This window comes from Neovison vison, chromosome 9, assembly GCF_020171115.1.
Source record: "Neovison vison isolate M4711 chromosome 9, ASM_NN_V1, whole genome shotgun sequence".
NCBI lineage: Eukaryota > Metazoa > Chordata > Mammalia > Carnivora > Mustelidae > Neogale > Neogale vison.
The window spans coordinates 90,235,319-90,261,582 of record NC_058099.1 but is presented as its reverse complement, the minus strand read 5'-3'; the positions used below and the strand labels follow the sequence as shown (position 1 = coordinate 90,261,582).

At 47.6% G+C, this 26,264-nt stretch overlaps 1 protein-coding gene across 1 annotated transcript; it reads right to left on the bottom strand.

The window, feature by feature from the left end:
- Positions 1-3,949: 3,949 nt before the first annotated feature.
- On the bottom strand, positions 3,950-25,397 carry KLF9 (Kruppel like factor 9). Its single transcript, XM_044265922.1, has 2 exons — positions 24,744-25,397; positions 3,950-4,245 (listed from the first exon to the last, which is right to left on the bottom strand). Exons 1-2 carry the CDS (start codon positions 25,246-25,248, stop codon positions 4,016-4,018), a joined length of 735 nt encoding a protein of 244 aa, XP_044121857.1. The 5' UTR covers positions 25,249-25,397; the 3' UTR covers positions 3,950-4,015.
- Between the last annotated feature and the right edge of the window lie 867 nt (positions 25,398-26,264).

Genomic DNA, 26,264 nt, shown 5'->3' with positions numbered 1-26,264 from the left:
TGCCTGACGTTAATTAATAGGGGCTCAGCAAAATGGGTCAAATGAAAATGACTCTTAATAAATCCCACTGACCTGATGCAGGCATGGAATTGACGGAGAACTGGATTCAGCAGACCTCGTTCTCTACACCGGTCTACACCACTTACTAGACGTGTCTTTTAGCCAGTTACCTGACCCTCAGTTTCTTCGTCTGAAATACGAGGATAACAAAGGCCTCGGCTAGACGGGGCTGCACAGAACTGCTCCACGGATTAAACGAGAAGAAAGACCTAAACACAGTACATAGTAAGGGCTTAATAAATTGTAGCTAACTAGTGTGTATCTATAGAAATTATGCACGCGCGTGCACACACACACACACACACACACGTTTTGTTCACTTCATTTAGTGTAATGGTTCTACCGTCCTGTCTTTGGGACCTGGACTTGCGTCTTCACAACACTGCATCTCAAGAGCAGAGTCGGAGTCCCTAACGTCCTCCGCCCACTGCCTAGGCCGCCCCAGCACGGTTATGAGCTTTTATAAACCTCTTTAAATGATTTACCTGAAAATATAAATATTTTCCTCCAGTATCATACACTGGTTTCAAGCAGCCTACATTCTTTCTACTTCCTCAGAGGTCTGCGAACAGTAAATACACACAGGTCTCTACAAATATCACACACGCTGAACGACAGAGTAAAATCATCTTTGGACTTACCAAACAAATCCTGCGGGCCCACGCCGAAGCGGCAGCCCCATTCACGGCCAGGTACTCCCCTTTTACAACACACAGCGGCAGGGACAATTCCATCTTTGTCATTTATTCCTTTTATTTGGACAACGTATATACATATGTACAAAATACCTACTGTCAGAATCCTCTTTTATAATTTCATTTGATTTACAAAACGGGACAACAAAATAACTTAGGTCACTAATACTGTACAAAAATAAAACTGATTAAACAGTTGTAAAGATCAGTATCTTACAGTGTTACAGATCATTCATCTGCGGTGAAAGAACATCTCGGTCTATCCAGAGTGATGAGTGCTGTGCTAAGTCTACCTGCGAAGTGACGAGTAACCAATTTCTGTAACATGACTACCAAATATAATTCTCAAAAGAAGCATGATGTAAAGCCAGACCTTAAAGCCAGGGTGTCATTCCAAAGCGGTGAAGGGCTTTCTTCTTCCCTAACCAAGGAGAGGAGTTATCTTAACTCTAAAACTATTAAATTTTCCAGAATATGACAACTACTTACAGTATTAGATAAAACGACTTGTCTTTCTTTTTAAACACCTGCAAGAGTCTTTCAAAAAAATTCAGTTTGGTTAAAAAAGTAAACAAAAATTACTATCCTGCATTTGGATTTTTACAAGTTAAATCCATGGTCTTTTTAATATAAAAAGTAATTGCTTCATAGTTTTAGTGTTCAATGAACTCTAGTAGTCCTATTTGAACCATATCTTGATAGAGTAAATCTAATTAGAATGCTGGTTCCTGTTTCGTGACATTTGAAAACAGGATTTATCACGAAGAATAAAAAGCCTTGAGTTTATACGTTACGTTACTATAACATGTAAGAGAATATCAAATGTGTGTTCTTCAACAACTTGAAAAGGCAAGTAACAACTTTTTTTGGGGAAGTTAAATTGTGCATTTTTTTTTTTTTAAACAAGTTGCTGCGTTTATATCCATCTAAGTAAGTGCGGGACAAAAGCCACATATAGATTTACTCTTAAAACTACAAAGATTGTCTTTCACTGACTTTGCTTGGTTTTCCTTCATTTCTTTCTGTGAGGGGAAGATGAGTTTGTCCAAGTTGGTGGGTTGCTAGGCAGCCCCAAACTCCTCACTCACTAAAAGGCAGCGTGCAAAGGATCACAAGCAGGACCGTTCCGTGAGCTCAGTAAGAAATAGACAGCCTAACCTATTTCGTATGGAAGAACAGATGTCCTTAAAACTTATTTTGGACACAGAAATTAAAATTTGGTTTAAAATAAGCGTTTCAAAAATCTGAAACAGAGGTAGAAAGTGTTCTTTATTTTTCCTGACATGTTTTCCCGTGAGAAAACACTTTCCTTTTTATCTCAATGGACTGTTCCCAGTCCCTAATGTTAAAAGCAGTTCTCTTTATAGAACTACTGATACAACTACATTGGTTAAACAAACAAAAAAGAAAAACACCGTGCTAGTGATGGCTATTGTATTGGAAGTCGGAGTCAGCCGTGCCCCACGCCTGCTGTAGGAGCCCACACCGGTTCTGAACCTGGCAACGAGCATGTGTTGGATGAAATCACCAGTTCACTGATGGGGAGGCACCCTAAGTTTACACGACACAGCTTATAGCACATGTATGAACGAGAGTGCACCGTAGCTCCCTGTGTTAAATAGCAGATAAAATTGCCAGAAAGCATTCTTTCTGACAAAAGAAAATGTAAACATTTCTCCCACAGTCACTGCTGACTCCCTGTACTTGAGGTTTCTTTGCTATGAAAACAGTTCAGTTTTTTCTGACCACGTGAAGGCCAAAATTAAGTTTTCAGGTAAATGGCATTTTATGGATGTAGTGGTTTAGGCCATTGTAGACACCTGGATACAAGATACATAGTGGTGAGGCTTCTGATGTCAAAGATACAGTGATGTGTCTTCAATCACATGCATTTCGTGTGCCTTTGTTCTCCAAAAGGGACCATTTCGAAGTCACCTTGGATAATCATCATGGTATTTTCCCTTAGGACTCACTACTTACGGGGATATATTTTTCTTTTCACATGTCAGCTTCCTCTTCCTTTTTTACATAACTCTTGCACCTGTTAGTGGGAGTTTGTAGGAACACGGAAGGAGATCAACATACCTCTTCACAAAATCGGTGTTGCAGAAGTTACTGTTATGCACCCGTTCAATAAAACCCAACAGAGTCAAAACCCTCTCCCTTCGTGGCACTGGAACAGTAAAGTGATGTTAACTAAAAGGATTGGAAAATTTGGAAAAGTTAATAGAGTTAAAATTCTCTTTGTTCTTTTTGAATTTTTAAAAAAAATACTACCCTCCTTCTCCTTCAGCATCTGTCCTATATATTCTGCCCTCCCATCTCTGCCATGATCTCATAGGGAAATGTGTATACTATATATATATGTATATTTAAAAAAAAAGCAGATTATAACGTGGTTCCAAACAGAATGTCTGCTTCTATCCTTAAAGCACATATTTAACTTATTCCTCCTCTGCATTAGAAAATAAAAGTGCAGCTTATGTTCAAAAAGTACAATTCATACAAAGCAAGGTTTAAAAGTTCCGTACTTAGTGTAACCTTTTAGAGGTTTGTCTTGATTAGTATAAATTCAGACTGCTTACCCATTGACTATAAGTAATTTTTTTGTTGTTGTTTTCGAGTCTTTAGATGACAGATCATGCTGGAGTAGATGTGCTCTTGCTTGCATAAAGACAGCTGTGCTATGGCGTGTTTTTTGTTGGTTTTTGTGTGTTTTTTTATCTCAAAGGTTAACGTGATTCAAGAGAGTGGTTTTGCTAAAGAAACCGAAGCACACTCGTCATTACATCGAAAAGGTAAGAAAACAATTCTGAGACAGCAAGCACAAAGGGCCCAGAATCACTGTGTGACGCCACAGGTCCGCTCACCGGGTCAGACGTATGTACACCAGTGTTGAATCTTTAAAAGTTCACCCCCTCCCCCAGCCCCGTCTTGGCCTTGCCCCCCTCCCCCCACCCCTCTCCACCCCCCCCCCCCAAAAAAAATAAAGGAGAGAGAGAGGAAAAAGAAAAAAAAAACCCAAAACCAAAGCATCCGCCTTCCCTCCAGCAGTCAGAGACGGTTCGAGCTGCCTCTGCGAGGGGCCCCAGGGTGGGCTTGGATCGCGGGCTGCGCTGTGCTTTTCAGAAACCGCGGCGGGGAGGGGAGCGCGGGGCCGGCGGCGGGCAGGGCCCCGCGCGCCCCGCAGCGCGCCCCCTGGCGGCCAGCCGTGTCCCCGGGCGCCGGCGCGGTTGGGTCCGGCGGGCGCGCGCCGCCGCTCACAAGGGGTGGGCCAGCGCCTTTTTCGAGCGCTTGATCATACTGGGGTGGAACTCGGTGTGGCGCCGCGCGTGCTTGGTGAGGTGGTCGCTCCTCATGAAGCGCTTCTCGCACAGCGGGCAGCGGAACTGCTTCTCGCCCGTGTGCGTCCGGTAGTGGCGCGTCAGCTCGTCCGAGCGCGAGAACTTTTTAAGGCAGTCTGGCCACGTGCAGGGGAAGGGCCGCTCACCTGCGGGCGGGAGGGGGGTCGAGACAGGACGCGGGTGAGACAGCAACGTCGCGGAAGGCGGCAGGCAGCCCCGGGACCCGCGCGACACGGCCCCGCGGGCGAGGCCCCCGCCCCCGCCCCCAGCACCCCCCGCCGCCCCCCCCGCTGGGCTGGCATCCTGACCCCCGGGGCCAGGCACGGGGCTGCACGGGGTGGGGGGGCCAGTCTGCGCAGAGGACCCGGACGGAGGCCTCGGAAGGAAGCAGCGCTGCGGACCCTCCCACACCGGGAGACACCTTGCTGTCGCCTAAGCCACCCCCTCGGGGACACCTAACAGACCAATAACTACCCTGAGGACGTTCCCCTGAATCATGTTCTCCACGCGAAGGAACCCGCTGTGTTATAGCCAGGGGACCCCTGAGCGCCTTGGCTGCTAACATTATCATCATCATCATCATCACTACTATTATTTGGGGGAGGGGACTGGTTATTCCACGTGGTGGCTGGTCGCACAGGTTCTCCCAGAAAGTCAGGAACCTTAGCCCTTCCCTGCATTTGCTGAGGCCGCTAGCCTAACCCACGTCTCCCCTAGAGCAGGTGTTTCCCCTGGATCTCCTGAGTGCTGTGGTCACCGAGCCTCTGTCAGGGCCAGTCTGGGGACGGGGAGGCCGGCACCCGACCAGAAAGCCTGCTTCTTCCTGAGCATCTTGGTAACAAATACTTTTAGAGACCTGGAATGCGCTTCTCTGTGCAGGCCATATTTTAAGTCATATTGTTTTATTATTATTATTATTATTATTATTAATCTCTATGCCCCACTTGGGGCTCAGACTCACAACACTGACATCAAGCGTCTCATACTCTTCAGGGGCGCCTGGGTGGCTCAGTGGGTTAAAGCCTCTGCCTTCGGCTCAGGTCATGATCCCAGGGTCATGAGATGGAGTCCTACATTGGGCTCTCTGCTCAGCAGCCAACCTGCTTCCCCCTCTCTCTCTGCCTGCTTGTGATCTCTGTCAAATAAACAAATAAAATCTTAAAAAAAAAAAAAAAGAGTCACATCCTCTTCTGATTTAGCCAGCCAGGCGCCCCAAGTCATATTGTCCTATACAAAAAATACATTTGTTCCCTCTGCTGCGTAATAATCCTTTAACTATCTGAAGATGGCTCTTCTTTCTCTAGTCTCTGTTCAGACTAAGCGGCCCTAGTTTCTTTCCTATTCCTCATCAAAGAATTAACATTCTAAAACAGTAGGAGCTAAAGGCTTCACATGCATAATCACACTGATTTCTCATAGGATGCCCCTTGGAAGTGGCCCATTTCACAGATGAGGAAACAGGTTCAGCACTTGCTGGTGTTTCCAGCAGCCCTTCCTTCGCGGTGGCTTTCCTCAGATTCACCATATTGTCTCCATGTCCCACTTAATTAAAATGCAGCCAAGCTTCCCCCTCCCATGTGATCACGTTAGCCCTGGGGGGCCTCCTGGCCCCTGCTGTGGCAGGAGAGGGCCCGTGGGGGGACCCACACACAAGCCGAAAGGCAGAATGAGCCGTTTAAGATGAGAGGGCCTTGTGCGGTCCTCTTTGTGTGTGCCTGCCTGCCTACTTCTCACCTCATTCAAGCACAGCCCAAAGCAGTGGCTTCACAGACCCTAGGCACACAGGCTCCTGCCTTCCGCAGAACTCTCCAGACACTCCTTTGGTAGGTGCGAGGAGTGCATGTTTTCTCACTTCTGTCCCCACCTTCCTGGAACCCAGAGACTCAAAAGGCTGAGGGCTGCCCGGTGTGGTGCGTCTGAGTCATGCAAATATTATTCATCCTTCCCCTGCCCCCTGCTTCTCCTACTCTGGGCCAGAGATGTAGAAATACCGATAATAACAACAAAACCAAGCCTGTGTCATCTCGATGACAGTCCGCACATGGCTAAGATTTTATTTGCTGTTCTCTCAGCAGAGCAATGGTCACCACGCCCCGGTCAATCTCCTTGTTCTTACGGGAAACCGATATGTGCAAAACAAATCTGTACCAGTAGCTTCGTCACACGTGGGTCGGGGTGTCAACCCTTGCTTCGCCGGGGGCTGGAGAGCCACAGTAGCACAAGGCAACAGGACACCGATGAATGCCGAGTCCTACCCGAGGTGGACGGGTGCTGGGGTTCAAGAGGCATGAATGAGTATGCTCAAAGACTCCAGGAGGGCCAACACCCCCCAAAACAAAACAAAAAGCAACCGTACTTCAAACTGAACCCTCTGAAAAACTCAACAACACAGAGTTGGAAACCACACTTTTGCAATTTCTGCTGGATACAACAGCATTCTACCCGGTTCAGAGCTTGGGACAAAAAGGTGGAATTCAGGTTGTCATAACCCAACAAGGAATGAGGACAACATCAGGTCTGATTTTTGTGCTGCTTATACTGCCAAGCATTTAGTTACTTCCTAAGTGTGTGAGCGTGTGTGTGTGTGTGAGCGTGTGTGTACGTATAGCTGGGGTCTCTCACATGACCAGACCTACTCAGAAGTTCCCAGATCGCTGGGGAAGACAACTCCAGCCTCTTTCAGAGTTACACAGCCAAGGTCCTCTGAATCCCCGTGAAAGGTTTATGGGAGAAATGTTCCCTTAAACATGTTATGTTAAAAAATATAATGAAGGGTTAGAATTCATACAGCGATGAATTATAAAACCAAACCAAACCAAAGCATGCCAAACAAAACAACCGTCCCCGCTCCCTCCGTACTGGAACCGTCTCTCCCCTGCTTTGTGATTTGGTGGTGAGAAAAGCGACAGAAAGGAAAGGCTTGGTGTTTTCGCGGTGCTTGTTAGGACAAAAACTCGTCAGAGTGATTTTTCTTAGAGGAGTGGTAATGTGGTTTAGCTTACTCACTAGCACATGTTTCTTTCAAGTGAGTCATGAGAGGAGGTTAATTTATTGGAACAGATCTGTGTCCACTGTGGAAAAAATGGATCAGAAGACCACTCTGCTATAGTCTGCATTGGAAAGAGAAAGAAGGTCCTCCCTCTGTTCTAGGAAGATGGCTTGATGGAAGAGAGAGTCAATGGAAAATGGCCATGAAGCTTGAATCGGCTGTATGTACGGAACTATGAAGTATTTATGCTTGTGATGTTTGTATGTTTCAAGTGTAATCAGGGTCCCTCCCCAGTGAATTCACCTTCAGTCTAGCTTATGCGACACTGTCCTCACTGCCCCTCATGGCTGTCACCGTGTGATTATTGTCTTGCTTCTAACCTAGATGCTGCCTTTGACGTAGCATCTTTATCTGTTTCAGAGAAGAGAGGGCCACCGACTGAGCCCAGAGCAAATCCGAGCCAAGAGCAGCCTTTGTTAGACTCATATAACTCGTACAATTCCACCTTACAGTTTCTAAGCATTTAAAAAAAGATCCACTTGGATGTGAATTCCTAGTGTAGAATCTCCAGGATCATTTTTTATTTTTCTCGGATCCTTTGGGAAAACATTAGGAGCTTTGGGTCAGTGATCTAAATCAGGGGTTTAGCAAGCTATAGCCCACAGGCCAAATCTGACCTGTAAAGTCTGTGAGTTAAAATGGTATATACACCATTTTTACTTTGGTTTTTTACCAAAGCAGCTGCGGGGGGTGGGGGAGGGGGATCAAAAGAACAATAATATTCTGGGATAGGAGAAAGTTTGGTGAAATTCAAATTGCCGTGTCCATATCCCAAGTTTATTGGAGCACAGCCACATTCGTCTGCTTGGGCATTGTTATCTATGGCGGCTTTCTCACTGCGACAGCGGGGTCAAACAGTGGCTGCAGACACTGTACGGCCGACAAAGCTTTGTCAAGGAGAAAGTTGGCCAACCCATGATCTCACCCTGAAGACTTGAACTTGTACCTGCTGTACACCAGAGTCTGCACGTCCAGATGTCTTCAGGAGCCAGACACATGGTGAAAATGGGTGAAACACCAGGTGTATTCATGGGTTGTGCAAGATAGGGCTTTGTCCCCTCAAAGGCATCCGGATTCAACACTTTACAAAGCATCGTGCCAGCCAGACAATGTGCGCGTGCAGGAAGCCTGGGTTCTTCTTGGGGACCTAGGATTTGTAGCCCTTTGAAACCACCCACTTCTTTAACCCCTGAAGGTTCTGCAACCTACTCTGGTAGACACATAATAAGGTATCCTCTAAAAAATGATACACGCTTTGCACCTAAGAAAGTACAGAATGGAGAAATCCTATGCGGAGAAGGAACAGAATTTAAAGGGGAATGGGACCAGAGATCATGGGACAGAGGAAGAAAAGAGAGGTCTTGGCTGTCATCCTACAGCCAAGGGGAAATCAAGTCAGGCCTGGAATTCTGCTCAGTGCTAAGGCCCACAAAAGAACAGTTAAGTTCCTTCACACCGACCAAATCGCACAGCAACTACCAATTAAAGAATCTTTAAATTAGTCATTAGTATTAGTGAGAGCGTTACCATTCTCCAGGGGAGGGGGGCAGGAAGAACAGGCATGTACTAGTGTTTTATTTCTGGCCTTTACAGGGAAACATACCCAGAGGCAGTGACACAATCAACTCTTGCAAGCTCCTGCCTTCTCAGGATTTGCATACCGCTCCCCTCCCCTGGCAGCAGCGAGCTAAGCACCTCTCTGTGACAGGCTCGGCTTGGAGTAGAAAATTAACTGGATCAGAATAGCTACTGATCCAGTAGGGCACCCGGTGTGTAGAACACTTTTTTGCAGACAAAGGTCAGGCCTCCCCAGGTCTCCTGGGCCTCCAAGGGGTTCGAGAGGAGGGGAGTAGAGGCTGCTGGCTATGCGCATGCGCGCCTGCCTACTTAGCCCAAAGGAAGGGGCCTCCACTCTACCTGGGGGTCGGTGGACACCACCAAGTGGTGACTTCTCCGTACAAGGGAAGAAAGAGGACAATGTGGGGAGTGCCAGCTGGTTACACTCCACTTTGTCCCGGCTCCCTTGGGTTCAGAAAGGCTGCCAGTGAGATATGGGCCCAGGGTCCGGGAGGCCTAGGCCTTCAACACACCTGCTTTCCCACCTGGCTCTTCTCCCCTTCTGTTTCACAGCTCCGTGGAAGAGCCTAAAAGGGGCTGACCTTAATCAAGGCAGGAAGGTTAAAAATACACGCTTCATGAACCTCCCATGGCTTCTACCAAAGGGAACTCCCTCTTGTAAAACAAATCTAAGGGCGTGAGGCCTCCTTTTCAGAACGGAACTCCAAAAATGCCAATTAGGGATCATGGCTTCTTGCAGATGGACAAAATCAGGGCCGCTTCTTGAGGAGAAAATAGTGCATTTTGATCATAAAAAAGCAACTAGGATTCCAGAGATAAAAGGATAACCTGACATTAGAAAATCACACTGATATGATTCCCCCTTTAAACCGACTAATACACTCACCCCCACATGTATTTTCCCTCGAAAAATGCAAAATAGTGTTTGGTAAAATTCAACATCCAGCCCTAATAAAAGCGTTTAGGAAAATAGAAGAATTATTCCTTAACGGGGTAGAAAAATATAGATCCAAAACACTTCCCCTGCAAGGTCAACAGGAAGAAAAAGGTAGCATTCTATCAGTTGGGCTGGAGGCATGAATGGACACTGTCCCCATCACTATAGCTACTTAATGTTGTTCAGGAAATGCTGGTGAGTGCCATTAGATAACAAAGGAAGAAGTAAATCATCAGAAGGGGAAGGTGCTAGGAGGATTATTTGCAGTTGATACAGCTTTCTATTTGGAAAGTCGAAATACCGAAAAAAACTAATATAAATTTAAAAAATGCATTCTCCAGTATAAACATACAAAAGAGCAGTGGTTTTCTTATATGTTAACCACAGCCAGTCAAGATGAGCCTAATGATAAAAGTTCAGGACCCGCATGAAGAAAATCATCAGACCCTGATATAAAAGAAAATGAACAAATGGAACACTTCCCATGCTCTCGGATGATAAGATTCAACCGTAGAACATGGCAATGCTGTACAAAGTCGTCTATGAAATTAACACATACCTTAGAAATTCTTTTTTCTTGAACTTGACAAAATTATTCTAAAGTGAATTTGGAAGAATAAGTATACTCCACTTGCCAAGAAAATTTTGCAATAGAACAACAATAAGTGAACACTAGTGATACCAGTTATTACAATGTATGATTAAAGCTGTAATAATTAAGACAGTGCGAGACCAGCACAGGAAAAGACAACTCAGTGGAACAGAGTCAAGTCTGAAAATAAACCGAAGACTCAACACGGATGGGATGTTCCAAATTAGTGATGAAATGAATGTTTAACTCAATAAATGGTATAGACATCTGTAAAGATTAAATCTCGATCCCTCCCTTATACTGTTCCCTTCAATAAATTCCATAAATTTACATTTATATACATAAATGTAAAATATAAGACCACAGAGGTGAGAGAAAGTATAGGTGACTATTTTTAGAATCCTGGAGTGGGGAGAGATCGTCTAAACATGAAACCAAAGGCAAAATTCTATTGGAAGAATAGTTGTGAAATACATAACAAATTTTAAACTTCTGCATAGTAAAAATATACATAAGTGAAAAAATTTGAGTCAGAATGGTGAACTAATAAAGGAAATTACAGCATAAGACAAAAGACAATACAAAAGGTACACTTACAAATCAAAATTAATAACCCAATTTAATAAAATGGCACAAGGATGCAAATAACTAGTTTGCAAAATAAGAAATATTAATGGCCAATAAATAAATAAATGGAAATATAGTTAATCTCACAAGTAATCAAAACAGGTCAATTAAAACATCAATGAAATGTTTATCAGGCAGGCAAAAATGTTCAAAAGCGTGTGCATATGGGGCACCTGGGTGGCTCACTTGGTTAAGCACCTGACTTTTGACCTCAAGGTCATGAGTTCAAGCCCTGTGTTGGGCTCCATGCTGGGCATGGTGTCTACTTACCAAAAAAAAAAAAAAAAAAAAAAAGTTTGTACATAAGCCCATCATTAGCAGAGGCATGAGGAAACAGACAACTCCTGCAAAAATGGGACTTATAATTGATCTAGAGCTATCTGGCAATACATTCCTCTAGGAATTATTTCTGGTATTAATTAGAGAGGAACGCAATAGTATACAGGGATACCTGCTTGGTTCATAAGAGCTAAAACTTGGTAACAACTGAACAATAGAGAAACAGTTTGCTACATTGTAGTGTATCCATCCAGTGGGAAAATGTGTATTTGTTACAAAGGTACTAGGCTGTTACAGAATGAAATGGAAAATGTTAGTAAGACACCACTACCTGAAAAGGGCAGTGTGTGATCGGCTGTATACGTACGTATGAGCAGCATCTATGGAGGGAGAAAACCCTGAAACAGTATATACTGAATATGGACAGTAGAGGTCTACAGGCAGGGGGATTAAGAGTAACACTTTCTGTTGTATTTTCTGATTTTTTAAAAACAGTTAAGTAGAAGTTTCTTTTATAAGACAAAGTTAGAAAAAAGTCTCACACAAAACAAAGGAAACGGATGAATTTGAGTTTAAAGTTTTCCATGAATGGACTGATCATTGATCAAGAATATATTCTATACAGAGAATGGGGGGCAAGTCAGGTATTTACTTTCTACTGGGAAATAACATTCCAGTGACCAAGACCAAAGAAAGGAGCATCATTCTGTTTCCTTCTCAAACTGTTAGAAAGTAAGAAACTTTCAGAGGACACTTCACCTGTTTCCTCATTCCTTCTCTACTCCCCTCGCCAACTTTTTCTGTAATTGAGAAAAAATCGCCCCACAAGGACAGGCAGGAATCTCCCTTCAGAGTTACACGGACAGTAATGGCAAGGCTGCAACACTGAGGCATGCGTTCGCTGGGAAGCCGGGGAGTGTATGCAGGGGTGCAAACCCCAGGGTCCCATACAGCGTTCGCAGATGAGGCTGGTGGGACACATACCTGTCCAGACCTGCCCTGACCCTAGGCCTCCGGGACCCCCATCCCATTATCCACGATCACCTATCCTCGTTCCGACTGGGGAGCGACGCTATTACAGGTACAGAATGTGAGCCTTTGCTCTATTCTTTTTCATGTCCTTGACCCTCAAATGCAGCAGGACCATGCACTTGACAGAAGAGGTAGGCAACAGACAATTCTACACTTCCCTGCATACATTGCTCCAATTAACGACGACCTCAAAAATCAAGAAATCAAAAGTCAGAAGAAAAACCCAAAGTCTCCCGTTTGCCAGAATTATTGCGACCTGCACAGCAGAGGCTCTGAAGAAATAAAAACACTTCATCGGCTCTGGAAGAATCGTCCTGCCCCATATCTACTGCCATCCCATTATCCTCTCATTTGCTCTTGGCCCCTTTCTGAATCCCGCTTGTGATCTGGTTTCTTTTTATATTCCACTGGTTGATATAACAGAGTCATTTTAGAGCTTGAATGTGTGATTTTACTTCCTGGCCCCTGTGTTTATCTGTGGGAAGCAACCCGCTCCATTCTTTAGGTTCTGAGCTGGGAAGTGGGGGGTGTGTCTGTAACATCTATCATGGGACGCTTGATGTCGGTGTCTGGGAAGCAAGCCTGTCTCAATATCGTTTGTGTGTCCCCAACCTCAACGGATCTGGGAGTTCATTCGTGCGCTGGGGCCTCAGAAGGAGAGACGGTGGACACCAGATTCTTGACTCTGGGTTCTCAACCTAGCGAGAGAAATGTCCTCATGTCTCAGTCATACAGCCTCACTGGAGCTGGCAGAGATGCAGTGACCTTACCCCCACTCCCAAGCACACAGCTAGGTCTGGGCTCAGATTAGCTGACTCCCATGCCCACGGTCTTCCCGCCCATCCCAGACTATGCGGCTTCTGCCCAGTTGTTTGTGGGAAAGAGAAATAATAAATGAACCCACTAAACACTGAGCAGGATATAAATATTTAATGGCAAAACCATCCTGAGAACATAGATTCTTTGGATCTTTGCATTTTGGATGACTTTGAGAACCATCAGATTCAAACCTGTCAAACCGGACAGATAAAGCCAACTCAGAGGGCAGAGGGCTTGTCCAAGGGTATGCCAGGATGAGAACGGGTTTTCAAAGGCCTCCTTCAACTCGGAGCACAAGACAAGATTAGATGTGAAAGAAGAGCAAAGGTTCTAACTCACTGGAGAACGGGCCTCCTTCCACGGGCTTCTCTCATTCTCTTACTCCTGGGTTCTTCTTCCCAGACGGGCTGACTTCAGGAGGGCATGTATAGTTTCAAGTCTCTTGACTGGACCAGTGCTTCCTACTGACACCTGAGCTATAGAGAGGCTGGAGGGGCTGAGTTTACAGAAAAGGTGTTGATGGTCCCTAAGAAAGGTCCTGTATTCTCTACTGTCCTGTAAATAATAGGTGTGGGCAGTCCTAGGGAGGGGCCACTGTCACCGGGCCTAGAGCTGGGGAAGTCCCCTCCCTCCCGGGGTGGGGCACGCGACTGCTGGAGCTGGGCAGCCACGCGGAGGAGGGTCTCTCCGTGCATGCCTCCTAGCCTCACCCTTCCAAATGTAGGGTGGGGAAAGGGACTGGGTGTTCCTGAGCCCAGGACCACACAGCTGGGAGAATGTCCCTGACATCCTGAGTCACAGAGCACAAGGATCTGCCACTCTCCAGAGGCTCTTTCGAGCAGAGGAGGTCAGCGCATGAGGACCGAGACCTAAGCTGACACACGACACCCCACAGAGGACCATCAAGGTCAAAGCATAGTGTGCAAGATCCACAGCCCTCCCATGATGTCAGAAAGAAAAGAGGGGGACTTCTTGCTTCCCAAATACTAGCTCACTCCCAGGAGAAAGAAAGGCAAAGGAAGAGGGAGAGAGAATGCTGATTTTTGCAAACATTTACCTAAAAAAGAATGCAATTCAATAGAAGTGACAGAGAGACCCTGCATAGGAGTCAAGATGACATTTCTGCATCAACAGCCCAAAATGGTGGGGGGGGGGGTGAGGGCAGGGGGTGGGGGAGAACATGGGCCAGCGCTCAACAACCCAGCTCTGGTTACGCAGTGACATCTTTGCACACCTCGGGCTTGTGATGGGGAAATTCGTGCCTGATGCACACAGTGGCTTCACAAGCGCCAATGAGACGTCTGGCTTCCTTCGCAAATACAAGGATTCCCTTTCCATTTGCGCACTTCGGTCTCATCATACGTAGCATCCGCGGCTTCCAGTCTCAAGCAACCGCGATCCAGGACTAACGCCTTCGGCTCGGATCAAGCAATGGGCAAAAGACAAAAGCCCAGGAGACAAGACTGCTGTCTGGTTAGAAAAATGCCTGCTCTACCTGCCAGCCAGGCAGGGGCCCTCGCGGTGGCTCAGAGGGACTGGTGATGCTTTTTAAGGCTGTGATGACCACATGCCACATGGGCCACCATCAAATCGTTTTTCAAGCTTTAATGGGCACAGCTACGGGTTCCTATGGCCTGGTGTTTGTCACCAAGGACCACAAAGCTTGGCAGGACTGAGCTGTCCGACCTTCCGCAAGCAGCCCCCCACCAGCCCTCCTGGGGCTGGCATTCCCTGGCCAGAGCTTCGCCACGTGGAAGCCAGCAGGACATCGAGATGACTCGGGCTGGAGGGACAGAGCCCCTGTTTCTTCACACCGGGAAGCCCCGCTTGCGACAGATAATGCTCCCTAGACAAACATTTCGTGGCTGGCCACGGGGATGATTTGTAACATGACCGAGGAAAAGCCGGCTGTTCGGCTGTCATTCTGCTTATTTTCGTTAAAACGGCAGAGGTACAAAACTACCGTAGAATTACGGCAGCACAGGAATTTAAGTCATGTTTATGTGTTTTTTTGTGAGTTATTTTTAAGAGCTAATCTTTGCCTCACTATTTAGCAGGGGGTGGTGTTGGGCACGACGCATAATGGATGGACTCGGGAACCCCAACGGGAACTGTCGTACAAACAGCCCATCTTTGTGAATTTGAGGCCTTTATCTGTTCACACCCAGGGTGACAAACGTTCCTGTAGACACAATTCATTTCTCTGGGCATTAAAATGGGTAGACAACTGGAATTAAGAAAACGTGAATAGGGCTGCTTATCACACCGCTGCTGTTAACTGTATTCCATGAGAGGCTTCTAGAATGTCCACGGAAGCGGCATGAAGTAGGAGCCTGAATACAAGAAATGCGTGTTGAAATAATCTATCTTCTGCCAAGACCATTTAGTATATGCAGTGGCGGCCTATCTTTAAGGATGAACTCCAGAGATAGCTCTGAGTCCTTTCTCTTCAAAGGAGGGGGGGGGAAATGCTGTCATACGGATCTGTCTCTAATTTTGTCAAACCGCTGTTTTTTGGAAAATCCTGTCTATAGTTCTACGTGGGCAGATGGAGGGGGTATCTGCTGGCTTTGCCTGTCTGGCATCCATTGCTTCTTTGGGGTAACAAATAGCATGCCTTGAATTTCCTTGTGGAAACTATCCCTTCCCCACTCTGAGTCTATGTAATTCTCGGGCAGGAGAGGGGACCCCACACCCCAAGCCCAGAGGTTCGATGTGACCTAGCCATGCCACTGTGACTGAGTTCGGGGACAGGTGCAGAATTCTAGCTCAGTTATGAAGACTGAAGCCCAAGACTTTGCTGGGATCATTGGGATAGGAGAACTTCCTCTCCTTGCTGAGTTGGCAGGCTGGGAAAGTGCTACCGCCGGCGGCTACCTTACCACCCTCCAGAGACAGCCTGCCCACGAATGAAGCCAAAGCACAGGACAGCAGAGCTGAGCCAGGGAGAGAGCCAGACACTGAGTCCCCAAATCCAGAGATACCAGAAACCAGAGCTACCCTGGATGTGTGGGTAATTTGAACCAATAAAGTTCTATTTTTTTAAGGAGCTGGTCCTAGTCTAGACTCAGAGAGTCTAGACCGAGAGCCCTGACTAATACAGCTGTGGACCCAGAACGGGTGTCTTTTCAACGGGAAGGAAGCAGGTTCTGAATAGCTCTTGGAAAATATAGGATAGGTTTGGTCAGAGTCCAAGATCTCTGTAGATATTCTTAACCAAGGTTCATAAAAACCAGCCACGCGCCAGAGTTAGAACACAAGAGTAGACAGCTAAGGACCTTGGGGCCAAGTCCAGGAGAGGCATGCAAGACAGGGTCTCTTTCCACTGGTGAACCCCACAGGGTCCAGGCCAGCAACAATTCATGCGTAATTCCAGGTAGTTAGAAACACACGAGGAAAATTCCAGAGTAACGACCTTGGACTAAGATAACTGACACCAAGTCTAATTCCTCCTATAAAACAAGAGTACTTTCCTATCTCATAGGACTTCCGTGAGTTTCAGTGTCACAGTGTGTGAAAACCATTTGGCTTAGAAGCTGGCACGTAAAAAATGCTGAATGTTATTGCTGTTTCTATTCTTACTATTAATATTAATAATTTTCCATTATTACTATTATTCACAATGTTCACAGTGCCTGCTTTCAACATCTAAAACAGCCCTATGCCTGTTAACAGTCACTCAATAAATAAATATTCTTTCAACGAATGAGCTGTTGCTGGATTGCTCCGGAATTGCAAACAAAAATTCTAGGAACCTCAAGACCTTCTGGGAAATACCTGTAAATTATTTTTAATTATAATTCTTGGTGTATAGGGACACTGTCCAATATGCTTTAAACACCTCATCTGAATTAGTCTCGGAACAACGTCAGTTGAATCACTGAACTCCATTTTACAGATGGGAACACTGAGGCTCAGAGAGTTTGTTCCATAGGAGAGTGGCAGAGGCAGGACTTGAGCACAGGTCTGAGAGCCCCAAAGCCCTCTGACTGGTCTCTCTACTGAAGCAAAGGCCTGTCCTGGAGATGCCTGCGTTCGAGGTCCGTAGAGTGGTCTGGCCTCCCTACCACACACTCTTCTCACTGCTTCTGCCTCATCAAAGCTGGACCCCTGGGAGGGAGAGATGGGGAAACCTCCTTTTCCCTCCCTTTGAACCAAGACGATCTATAAAATTCATTCCGGTTCTGAAGTGTCTGCAAAGCTTTTGTCCATTGCCTGCCCCACCCGTTCCCACTTTGGTTCCAGTCCACTCTGGGAGGCACTCACTTCCAAAATGACAGAGACTTGCCTTGGAAAAATGTTCACACTGTGTTTGATACAAAATACTGCTGTCTGCATTTCAAATCCTTGTCATTAATTTTGCATGGCTTAAGCTCCCCTCTCTTTATTTTCATCTATGTAAATAATGCCCTCGCTTTTTAAAAAGGCTCAATCAGGGATGAATTCCATTCTCCTGTTCAAATTTGTGATCATTCTCAGTTTTATTTAAAAAGAAAAGAAAAAAATCGAACACCCAGGGGCCCCGGGCTTAGCCAGAGAGCTAGCTGTTTCTTGCAGCTCTAGAACCCTTAGATTTCATTTCCGGATGTTCATTCACAGCTCAGGATTCCAGAGGCTAACATAGCTCACGATGCACCCAGATTCCAAGGGAAGCCTGTGGGTGCACCTTCATAAACATGGGCTTGGAGCACCAATGGAAATGAATGCCTCGCAGGAACCCAGGCATAAAAAATGGAGACCCCTTACTCCCTTAGTGGGAAAGGCATTCTCGGTGCATAATAATGTGAGTCCTATTATTTCCTGAGGGGACTGCTTGAGGCCAGGGAAAGACAAATGTTTACTACTGGCCTTAATGCACCAAAAAGGTATTAAAGTTTCAGGAGGGCTCCAGGAAGGGTGGAGAAGGAACTCTCACTGACCCTTGACCTCGGGCTGGTTCCCAGTGTGCAGCTCCCATAATAAGAGGGCAGAGGTCCCAGGGCTGACACTACCTCTTGTCCTTTCGCTTGGTTAATCTGGTTAATGCGAAGCCACTCTTTAAACCGGGATTTAAAAAATGTTAACTGAGGGTTGGAATTTTCGGAGACCGTGGCGGGGCAGGGGAGAATTCAGATCAAAGAACTGCAAAGAATTCACCATAAGGGAAGGTCTCTAGGTCAGCCTTGCCCAGGTCTTTAGCGGGTCTTTGACAGCCCTTCGGAGTCCGGGGCGCCCTCTTGTGTTGCTGAGGAAACCCGGGTCCCCCGAGGCCGGGCTCAGGGCCCAAAGTCACATGGCTGTCAGGGCAGCAGGCCAGCCTCGGAACCCTCCAAGAGAACGTGCGTCCACAGAACAATCCCCGTGCCCAAGAGGGTGGCCAGACCCTCCTCTACAGGCAAAATGATGGGTGTGATGACCCCTCAAGGTCACTTTCAAGCTCCAAATTTTCTTTTGATACCGACAGCCTCTGCCACCAAAGGACTTTGACCTAGACCTAGGCCTGTGACTAGCTTCCCAACAAAAAGTGGGGCGCAGCCAGAGACAGGATTGCTCAGAGACCACTGCAAAGGATCCCACTTCTTTCCTTTTAACCATCTGTGGGGTTTTTTTTTTTTTCCTTTCCCGTCGCCCCTCCTTTTTGCGTGTGTTGCATAGAAACAGAAAGTGCCTTTGTACCAATTACGAGGTACTAATTCACGTTCTTCAGTGGGCGTGGGGCTTGCTGGAGAAACATTAGGAGAAGGTGGGAGGGTCGGATGTGGGGGAGGCCTGGAGGGCTGCAAGCGTTTTCTCCAAGCCTGAGAACAGCCAAGGGGAGGGAAAAAACAACCCCCAAAATTTGGAAGTCAAGACTAACGAAAATGACGAAGCTGGTTTTATCTTGTTTGTTTAAATCAACCATGCCAGTGACTGGTGTGCCTGAGTGGCTCAGTGGGTTAAAGCCTCTGCCTTTGGCTCAGGTCATGATCCCAGGGTTCTGGGATCGAGCCCCAAATCGGGCTCTCTGCTCAGCGGGGAGCCTGCTTCCCTTCCTCTCTCTCTCTCTGCCTGCCTCTCTGCTTACTTGTGATCTCTCTCTGTCAAATAAATAAATACAGAAATCTTTAAAAAAAAAAAAAAAAAGAATGCCAGTGACCATAAGGCATTCAGAAATCACCCTGATGGCCTAGAAGGCCGACTCTAACCAGAGCACGCCACGTGTTCTCGGGGCTCCTGGGAGAATGAATACTGGAACTCATCTGCCCACTTTTCTTCCCAATGAACTTCTCAAGGAAGACCATTGTCAGCCACTTTCCCAATATGTCATATGATAGTTCTCCCTGGGAAGTTTGAGCTGGGAATTTCCCACAGACATTGCAGAATGACTAGCTCTTGGCATAAACGTCAACAATTGAGACAAGAATGCAAATCTGACCCTTATGTTCAGAATCCAAGAACTCATTTCCCTCAGGTTACATCTTTATGTCTGAAGGTAACGGGGTGTTGCCATCAAAACAGCTCTGTATTTGTCCAGAGACCTCCTCCCCCACCCCAGGCCCCCCTGTCCCTTCCCCTGTCCTCACCCCTCGTCAAAGATCCTAGGGGAAAATCTTTTCATCCTATAATTCTACTCCGTGTGTATTTTCTGTTGTGAGACAATAACCTTGCCGGCAGCCAAAGCTTTTCTAAGTCAACTCTGCTTTATTTCTGTGAGGACAGGGGAAGTGAGGCAGAGGAACCCTGGGTCCTGCCTTAGGGACTGGCAACAAAGAGAAGTTGGGTCCCCCGAAAGGCCTCAATCCCCAGCGGGCTGGGGCTCCGGCGGCCACCTGGGCCATGATTCCTTGGAATCGAGGGGGTTTTAGCCTCTTGTCTGAAACCCAGAAGCAATCCCTTCAGGAGTCCATCCTCGAGATCCTTAGAAACCTCACATCTCCTAGGACTAAAGCCCATGTGCTGCTATTTGCCTTCTTCCCGCATGCAGATTGCCATTTTTTTTTTTCCTGACAGGATGCATGAGGTTGTGACTGTCTCACTGGGGAGTGGGGTGGATATGGCCCCAATGGGGCAAAAATCAGATCTCTGGCAGGTGAGGAAAGTCTTAGCTATCACAGTGGTTTGGGGCCTTTTAAAGGAGTTCAGGACCCACACAGCCCTGCAGTATTCCCGGGGCGCTGACATGTCATGGGAGGGAGGATGATTATAGGGAAAAAATGTCTAACGTCTCCTTAGGGGAAAGAAAATGGGGGTGGGGGGGGTAGAAAAACAATTACCTGCGCAAGCAAGCCCCACTCAGGCTAAGCTGTAAATCTATTTTGGATGAAGCGTGTCAGGTTATGAAATACAACAATCCACATCACTTGGGGAGCCCTATGGAGAGAAGAACAGGGCAGAGAATGTGTCCTCAGGGACCACACGCAGGGCCTCCCTTCTGCTTCGGAAGAGCAGAGAAAGTGGCAGAGACTGGACACGGGCAAATGAAGAGCCTGCCCCAAGGACACTTGTGCCCTGAGGCCCCCAGTCTGGGGTCTGCGGCCAAAGCGAGACCTTGCCCTGTCCCTGAGCCCCTGCCTCCCGGGTAATGGAATGGGTCCTTCTTCACACCTCTGCTGGGACAAGGCTGTCCTAAACCAAAGGGTTCCCTCTAAAGCTTTTTCCGATAATTAAAGGAGACGAGTACAAGAGGCTCAAGCCAGGCCTGGCACCTGTATTAGCAAAATTTTAAACCTTTGGTCTCAGGAAGAGAACTTCGTGGCTGAACGGACATTCCGAAAGAGCCCAGAACACCCGTTTCCAGGGCTGGAGGAGACCTTCCACGGCGAGGGCCCTTCAGATCCCTTCTGCCCGATTTTCTCAGGTATCCCAGGGAAATAGGCAAGCAGGAGAGGGAGAAACAGAAGCAATCGCTCTTTGGGGGCTTTTGCAACTCTCTGTCTCCTTGATTTTACACAAATGTCCTTCTGCTCTATTAAAAAAAAAAATGTTGTTTTTAAAACGTTTTCCGTAGACCTGGAGGGATACACCCAGTGTCCTCAAGCTCAACCCGTGTCGCCACTGAGGGAAAGCTGACTCGAGCCCTTCTGAAAAGAAAGTAAAATGTCACTCGGCCTGGGAGCAAAGCCTAAGGTCTCTGTCCCTGGGATGTCAGCCTCATCTACACCAGCTGGTTCTGAAGACTTCGATCTGGAATTTGGATGTCCTTGTTTCCTTCCTCCAAACTTACCGCCCCCCCCCCATATATACATAACTCTGCAAGGTGACCACAAAGTCAGGAAACAGGATAAACTTTTTTCTTTTTTTTTAGTGTTCATGACGGGTGGAGGAGACGGGGATGTGGCAGAGGCCTGCGGTGTGAGTGGGTATTTGTGGAGCCCGTTTGGGGTATACGCTCTGGGGTGGGGGAGGAGTGTATGGGTGTAGATGTGGCGGCTGTGAGGGGACTTCTGTGTGTCTGTGTGTGTGTGTGTGTGTTTGTAGGTGATGGCAGTGACGGGGGTGTGGGTCTGCAGGGGGGGGCGTGGACAGGATAAACTTCAAATTGCTTGCATTAAAAAAATATATATATATATATATTGCATGTGTTATCAGGCAAAACACTCTAATGGGTCTAATTGTTAAGCTGTAACGTTACCAAAAATACCCTCGAAAGTGTCCCAAAAGTCTGGCAATGAGAAGGAATGTATTTGTGGCATTTTTCAAATTAAACCACGGACCTGCTGCTTAAAGGTTAGAAGCACATTACTGGGAAAGAGTATCTGACCCAGGGGCTGAAGGAAAGCAAACTGAGCACAGTATTATAAAATGTAAACTGACGTACTACTTCAAAAAAAGTTCATCCTGGTTCCTGATTTGGAGGAATCCCTCTCTATTACACACAAACCCTAAGATCCAGGATTTCTTGAGGTTTTCTGTTTGTGGCACCCCATGCTAGTCGCTTTGTCTATGTTATTTAATCTTTGCACAAGAGTCTATGAGGAGACCAGTGGTAACAGCCTATCCAGTGGATTAAGAAACTGAGGTTCAAAGGGGTGGGTAGTAAACTTACATGCCAGCAGAGATGATGCAAATGACTAAAATAAAGGACACTGCCCTGCAAAAAATGATCAGTTCAAGCCAATTGTTGCTAGATAGGGATTCAGGCCCCGTACTGCCCAACTGATCGATTTTTCCAGAGAAGCCAGAACTCTGGATTTGGGCCGAATCTTCCGATTTTCAGATGCTGGTGACTAATTACATTTTTCTATTAACTCTGTGTTGGCCAAGCCAAACGGATTTGCGAAGCAAACCCAGGGCAGGTCTCTGGTTTGCCAGCTTGGAATTGAAGGAACTCGCTGAAGTCTCCCCCACCTGGGAAACAAGACGACAGAGGAGAACCAAACTCAGAATCGTCCTTCTCTCTTAGGAAAGGACAGCAGTGGCTGCATTGGCTTAAAGGCAATTTTGTTTAAATGACTCAACTTCTAAGGCCACTGGGTCCACGGAAGTGGGAGCTGTAGGAGGCTCTAGGAGGCAGCAGGAAGGACTCTCATTGGGCCATACTGAGCAGGGGGGTGTGGCTGGAATTTTAGCTCTTAACATCTTCACCAAATGCAAACGTTCCAAGGGCTAGCTGAGGTCCACCTTCTGGATTTAATACCAGCAAAAAGCAAAACAACAACAACAACATTACCTCATTTCCCTCCACCCCAACGCAATCTAACTTGAAGCCGAAAGCGCAACTTCCAAATGCACCAGACCTGTAAGTCTCTTATTTAAAGAGGATCCTTGACACACACCTTCTTCAGCAGGAGGGTGCTCCCCACCATATTTACAGACACTGAGGTTTTTGTTCAACCTTGCCCTGGTGTTCCAGAGTCTCCAAACCTAAACAAGACACCTGCTCTCATCCGATCACTAGTTTCAAGAGACCGACTGCAGCATTTAGAATAGGATTAACATTTCACTCGGTCTTCCACTCCTGACTGTGTAAAAGGTTCTCCTGGAACAGCTGAGCTGCCTTGCCTTATGGAAAATTAGGGATCAGCACGAATGCACACACCCATAAGCAGCCATTTCTGTAAATGCCCGAGAAAAATCACTCAGCTGAATGGTTCAGAACTCCAGGAATCTTTTTTTCTAAGACAGCAAGGCTCAGGTAGCTGCCACAGAAACCCTGCAAGGCCTCCCGAGCCCAGCCTCCCGACCGGGCAGCTCCCTGAAGGAGAGTGTGCCTTTGCCCAAGGTGGCAGTGGGTGTCTGAGCTCCGGGAACATGGCTGACAAGGCCAGGCCCGCCCAACAGCTGCTGGTGAGTAACACCCTCCAGTTAATATACCCCTGCCTCACCCCGGGGGAGTCACACGAAAGGTCACATCCCCCAATCCGGGCGTACATCTGCCTTCCGACGGCCTTACACATACAGACTTCCAAGTCTGCTGTTTGAGGGCAGCTTTAGATGACAACCCCAAACAACCTCTTGGGACATGAATCACGCAGGAAACTCTGTTGCACGCCCGTGCCAGCAGCCACCTCGACAAGAAGCACCGTCCAAAGGAAATAAAATCCAAAACGCAGTTACGTGGCTTTGCTTTTCAAAAGCAAAACCAAACCAAAAACCAACCCATGATCATTTTAAAACCACAGGCCCAGGGCCTCGTCTTAAAAGTACCAACAAGGATACCCCCAGATGACAATACTTGGCTAAGTAACTCCAACAGCCTCTTCAAGATCACGTCAGAGGGTCGAAGGAACAGAGGATCCAAGAAAAGATCAAGTCCTGTGCTTCCTTATCAGAATAGCATCGGCAGAAGAACGTTACTCAAGACGATGAGATAGCACGGCCCAACCCTTTCCAACTTTTTCTGAGTTATGTTAAACAGAATCAGCAGAATTGGCTGACCAAGGTCTCTGTACGCCTCCAAAGCCCGTTTTATACTGCATATGTCTTCCTGGCCACATTCCTTCAGCCGGGCCCCTGCCTTTTCGGTCTCTCTGGGGAGAGAGCCTTCCAGGAGGTCTCCAGGCCCAGGTTCTCTACCAAGCCTTGACCTCAGGCAAGGACCACACCTGCCCCCTAACTATTCAAGGTAGAGAGGGTGCCACGAATCATGGGGGTGGGGTGGGGGGGTGGGAATCAGCTACGGAATCTCATTAAAAAGGCTAACTAGTCCTGAAGTTAACCCACCAGCCATCACTGGATCAGACTCCTCTGCCGCCTGAAGCCGTGTTATTTTAAACCACCCTGGGGACTCTTGGCCAAATTTAAAACCACCTCGGCAAGCCCTGAAAAGTGGCAAGCATACAGCTAAATGAGTCCTTAGTCATCCCTAAAAGGTTCCACGTAAAGCGTGCCGCTTCTCCCCAGGTTCTGGGCATTTCGCTGCAATCCCTCAAGAGAATCAAATAAAAGATACGCCATTTGACCTCCCCAGTGCCAGCGCCTGCCCAGGTGGGGTGGCCCCACGGTCGGCCGCGGGGTGCGGGAGTCCTGGGGGCGGGGCGGGCCGGGAGGGGCGGCACCACTCCCCTCCGAGCCACGCACAGGGGCTGGCACTCCGCGCTCACTCTGCCCGCCAGGTTAAGGCTCTCCATGGCTTCTAGAGACTGGAGACGATTACGGAGAGAGGGAGCTTTTCCGTCTCTACGCGGCTCCAACCTTTAAAGCGTTAAACAGCATCTTATCCAAAATGTGGGCACCCTTGAGGCCGAGCGTGGTGTCCTTAACGCCCGGAAAGACTGCCCGGCCAAAGGTTAACTAACCCCAGAGCTCGGTGGGAGAGGGAGGCGCCGCTAACCTGTATGCACTCTGTAATGGGCTTTGAGATGGGAGGATTTTCCATAGACTTTCCCACAGCCACTGTAGGGGCACTTGTGCCTCTTTTCGGAGGCGTGTTTCCCCTTCGCAGCCACTCCAGGGTGGAGGAGGGAGAGCGGGCTGGGCGCGCCGCCAGGATCCTGTCTCTCCTCCGGGCTGTGAGAAGGACTCGACCCAGATTCGGTGGTCACGTCGCTGTCGGATCCCATATCCTCATCCGGACTCTCCAGACTGTCGCTGCACACCGAGGGGGTCTGGATGGGTCGGTACTTGTTCAGGTCCAACAAGCTCTTGGCGATGGTGACCAGCGTGCAGTAATCCTTCCAGGTGTCCCCCGGGTCGCCGTGCTCCTTGGTCACCTCGCGCTCAGGGAGTCGCAGTCGCTCGGCGTCCGGAGCGCCCCCATGCTCCGGCACCGCAGCGCGGTTCGAAATAGAAACCAGACACTGGGCAGCCACGAAGTCCATGTAGGCGGCCGCGGACATGGTGCGGGCGACAGCAGCCCCGGCGGCGCGGCCGAACTTGGCGGTGGCTGCGGAGGTTCGGCTCGCCCTGCCCTGGCCTCGGACGACGAGCGCGGCGCGGCGCGGCGGCCAAGGGGGCGGGGGCGCGGGGCGCTTCCGACTCGCAGGAGCGCGAGGCGTCCAGCCCTATCCCAGCAACCGGCCTTCCAATCAAAAGTAAGTTGGTTGATGTCACTGACATGGGCCCAGCCAATCAGGAGGGCGCTCCGAAAGCAAGCGCTCCGCACTTGTAAACGCCGAGAGCTGTAGTGGAACTGGACACATCCCCGTGTTTTGGGTGGCTGGTAGTAAAAGTGAGATATGTATGCGAGGGCAGGGGTGATGAGCAAATGCAACGCCGAGTCAAAACTTAAAACAACAACAACAACAACAAACAACTAAATATGTCAGGCCGAGTTGCCCAAGAATAAATACAATTGAGAAAGCATCATTTCATTTTTTTTTTTTTTCAGTTCGGGGATGCAGCATACTTGGAGGCAGATTTTTAATAATCATTCGATCTAGTGCACAAATTGACTATGAGTAATTCATCTTAAAACCAAAGTCTTTTTTACTGCCTCACTGTTCCTATCTGGAACACCCCATCTTTGCTTCTGTGATGCCTTTTCGTTCCTCTCCTTCCCAATGCAATCTACTCTAGTTAAGTTATTCCAGTTTTGTTTTGAAGCTACTGGAACCCATCTTCAATTAAATGGACGCAAAAAATTTCCATGACTTTATCAAAGACACCATTCTCCTTCAATCGACCCCTGGATGAATTTCAGGGTTTCTCTTCCCCTTAGAAGCAGTGATATGCAGGGACATGACTTGTCTATCTTATCAGGTAGATAGTGACAGAGCTCAACTGAAATAATAAATCTAATGATTCCAAGCCCTTTGGGCTTTACAACAACCAAGCTCTTCGATTTTGTGAAATATTAACTGTGCTAAACAGATTCTTAAGAATGGGGCGCCTGGGTGGCTTAGTGGGTTAAGCC

Excerpts from the sequence above, each read along its gene's own strand:
- KLF9 (XM_044265922.1), bottom strand. The coding sequence starts at position 25,248 with ATGTCCGCGGCCGCCTACATGGACTTCGTGGCTGCCCAGTGTCTGGTT. Across the intron at positions 4,246-24,743 it reads CCATTACAGAGTGCATACAG|GTGAGCGGCCCTTCCCCTGC; the intron begins GTTAGCGGCGCC and ends TCCCGCCCGCAG.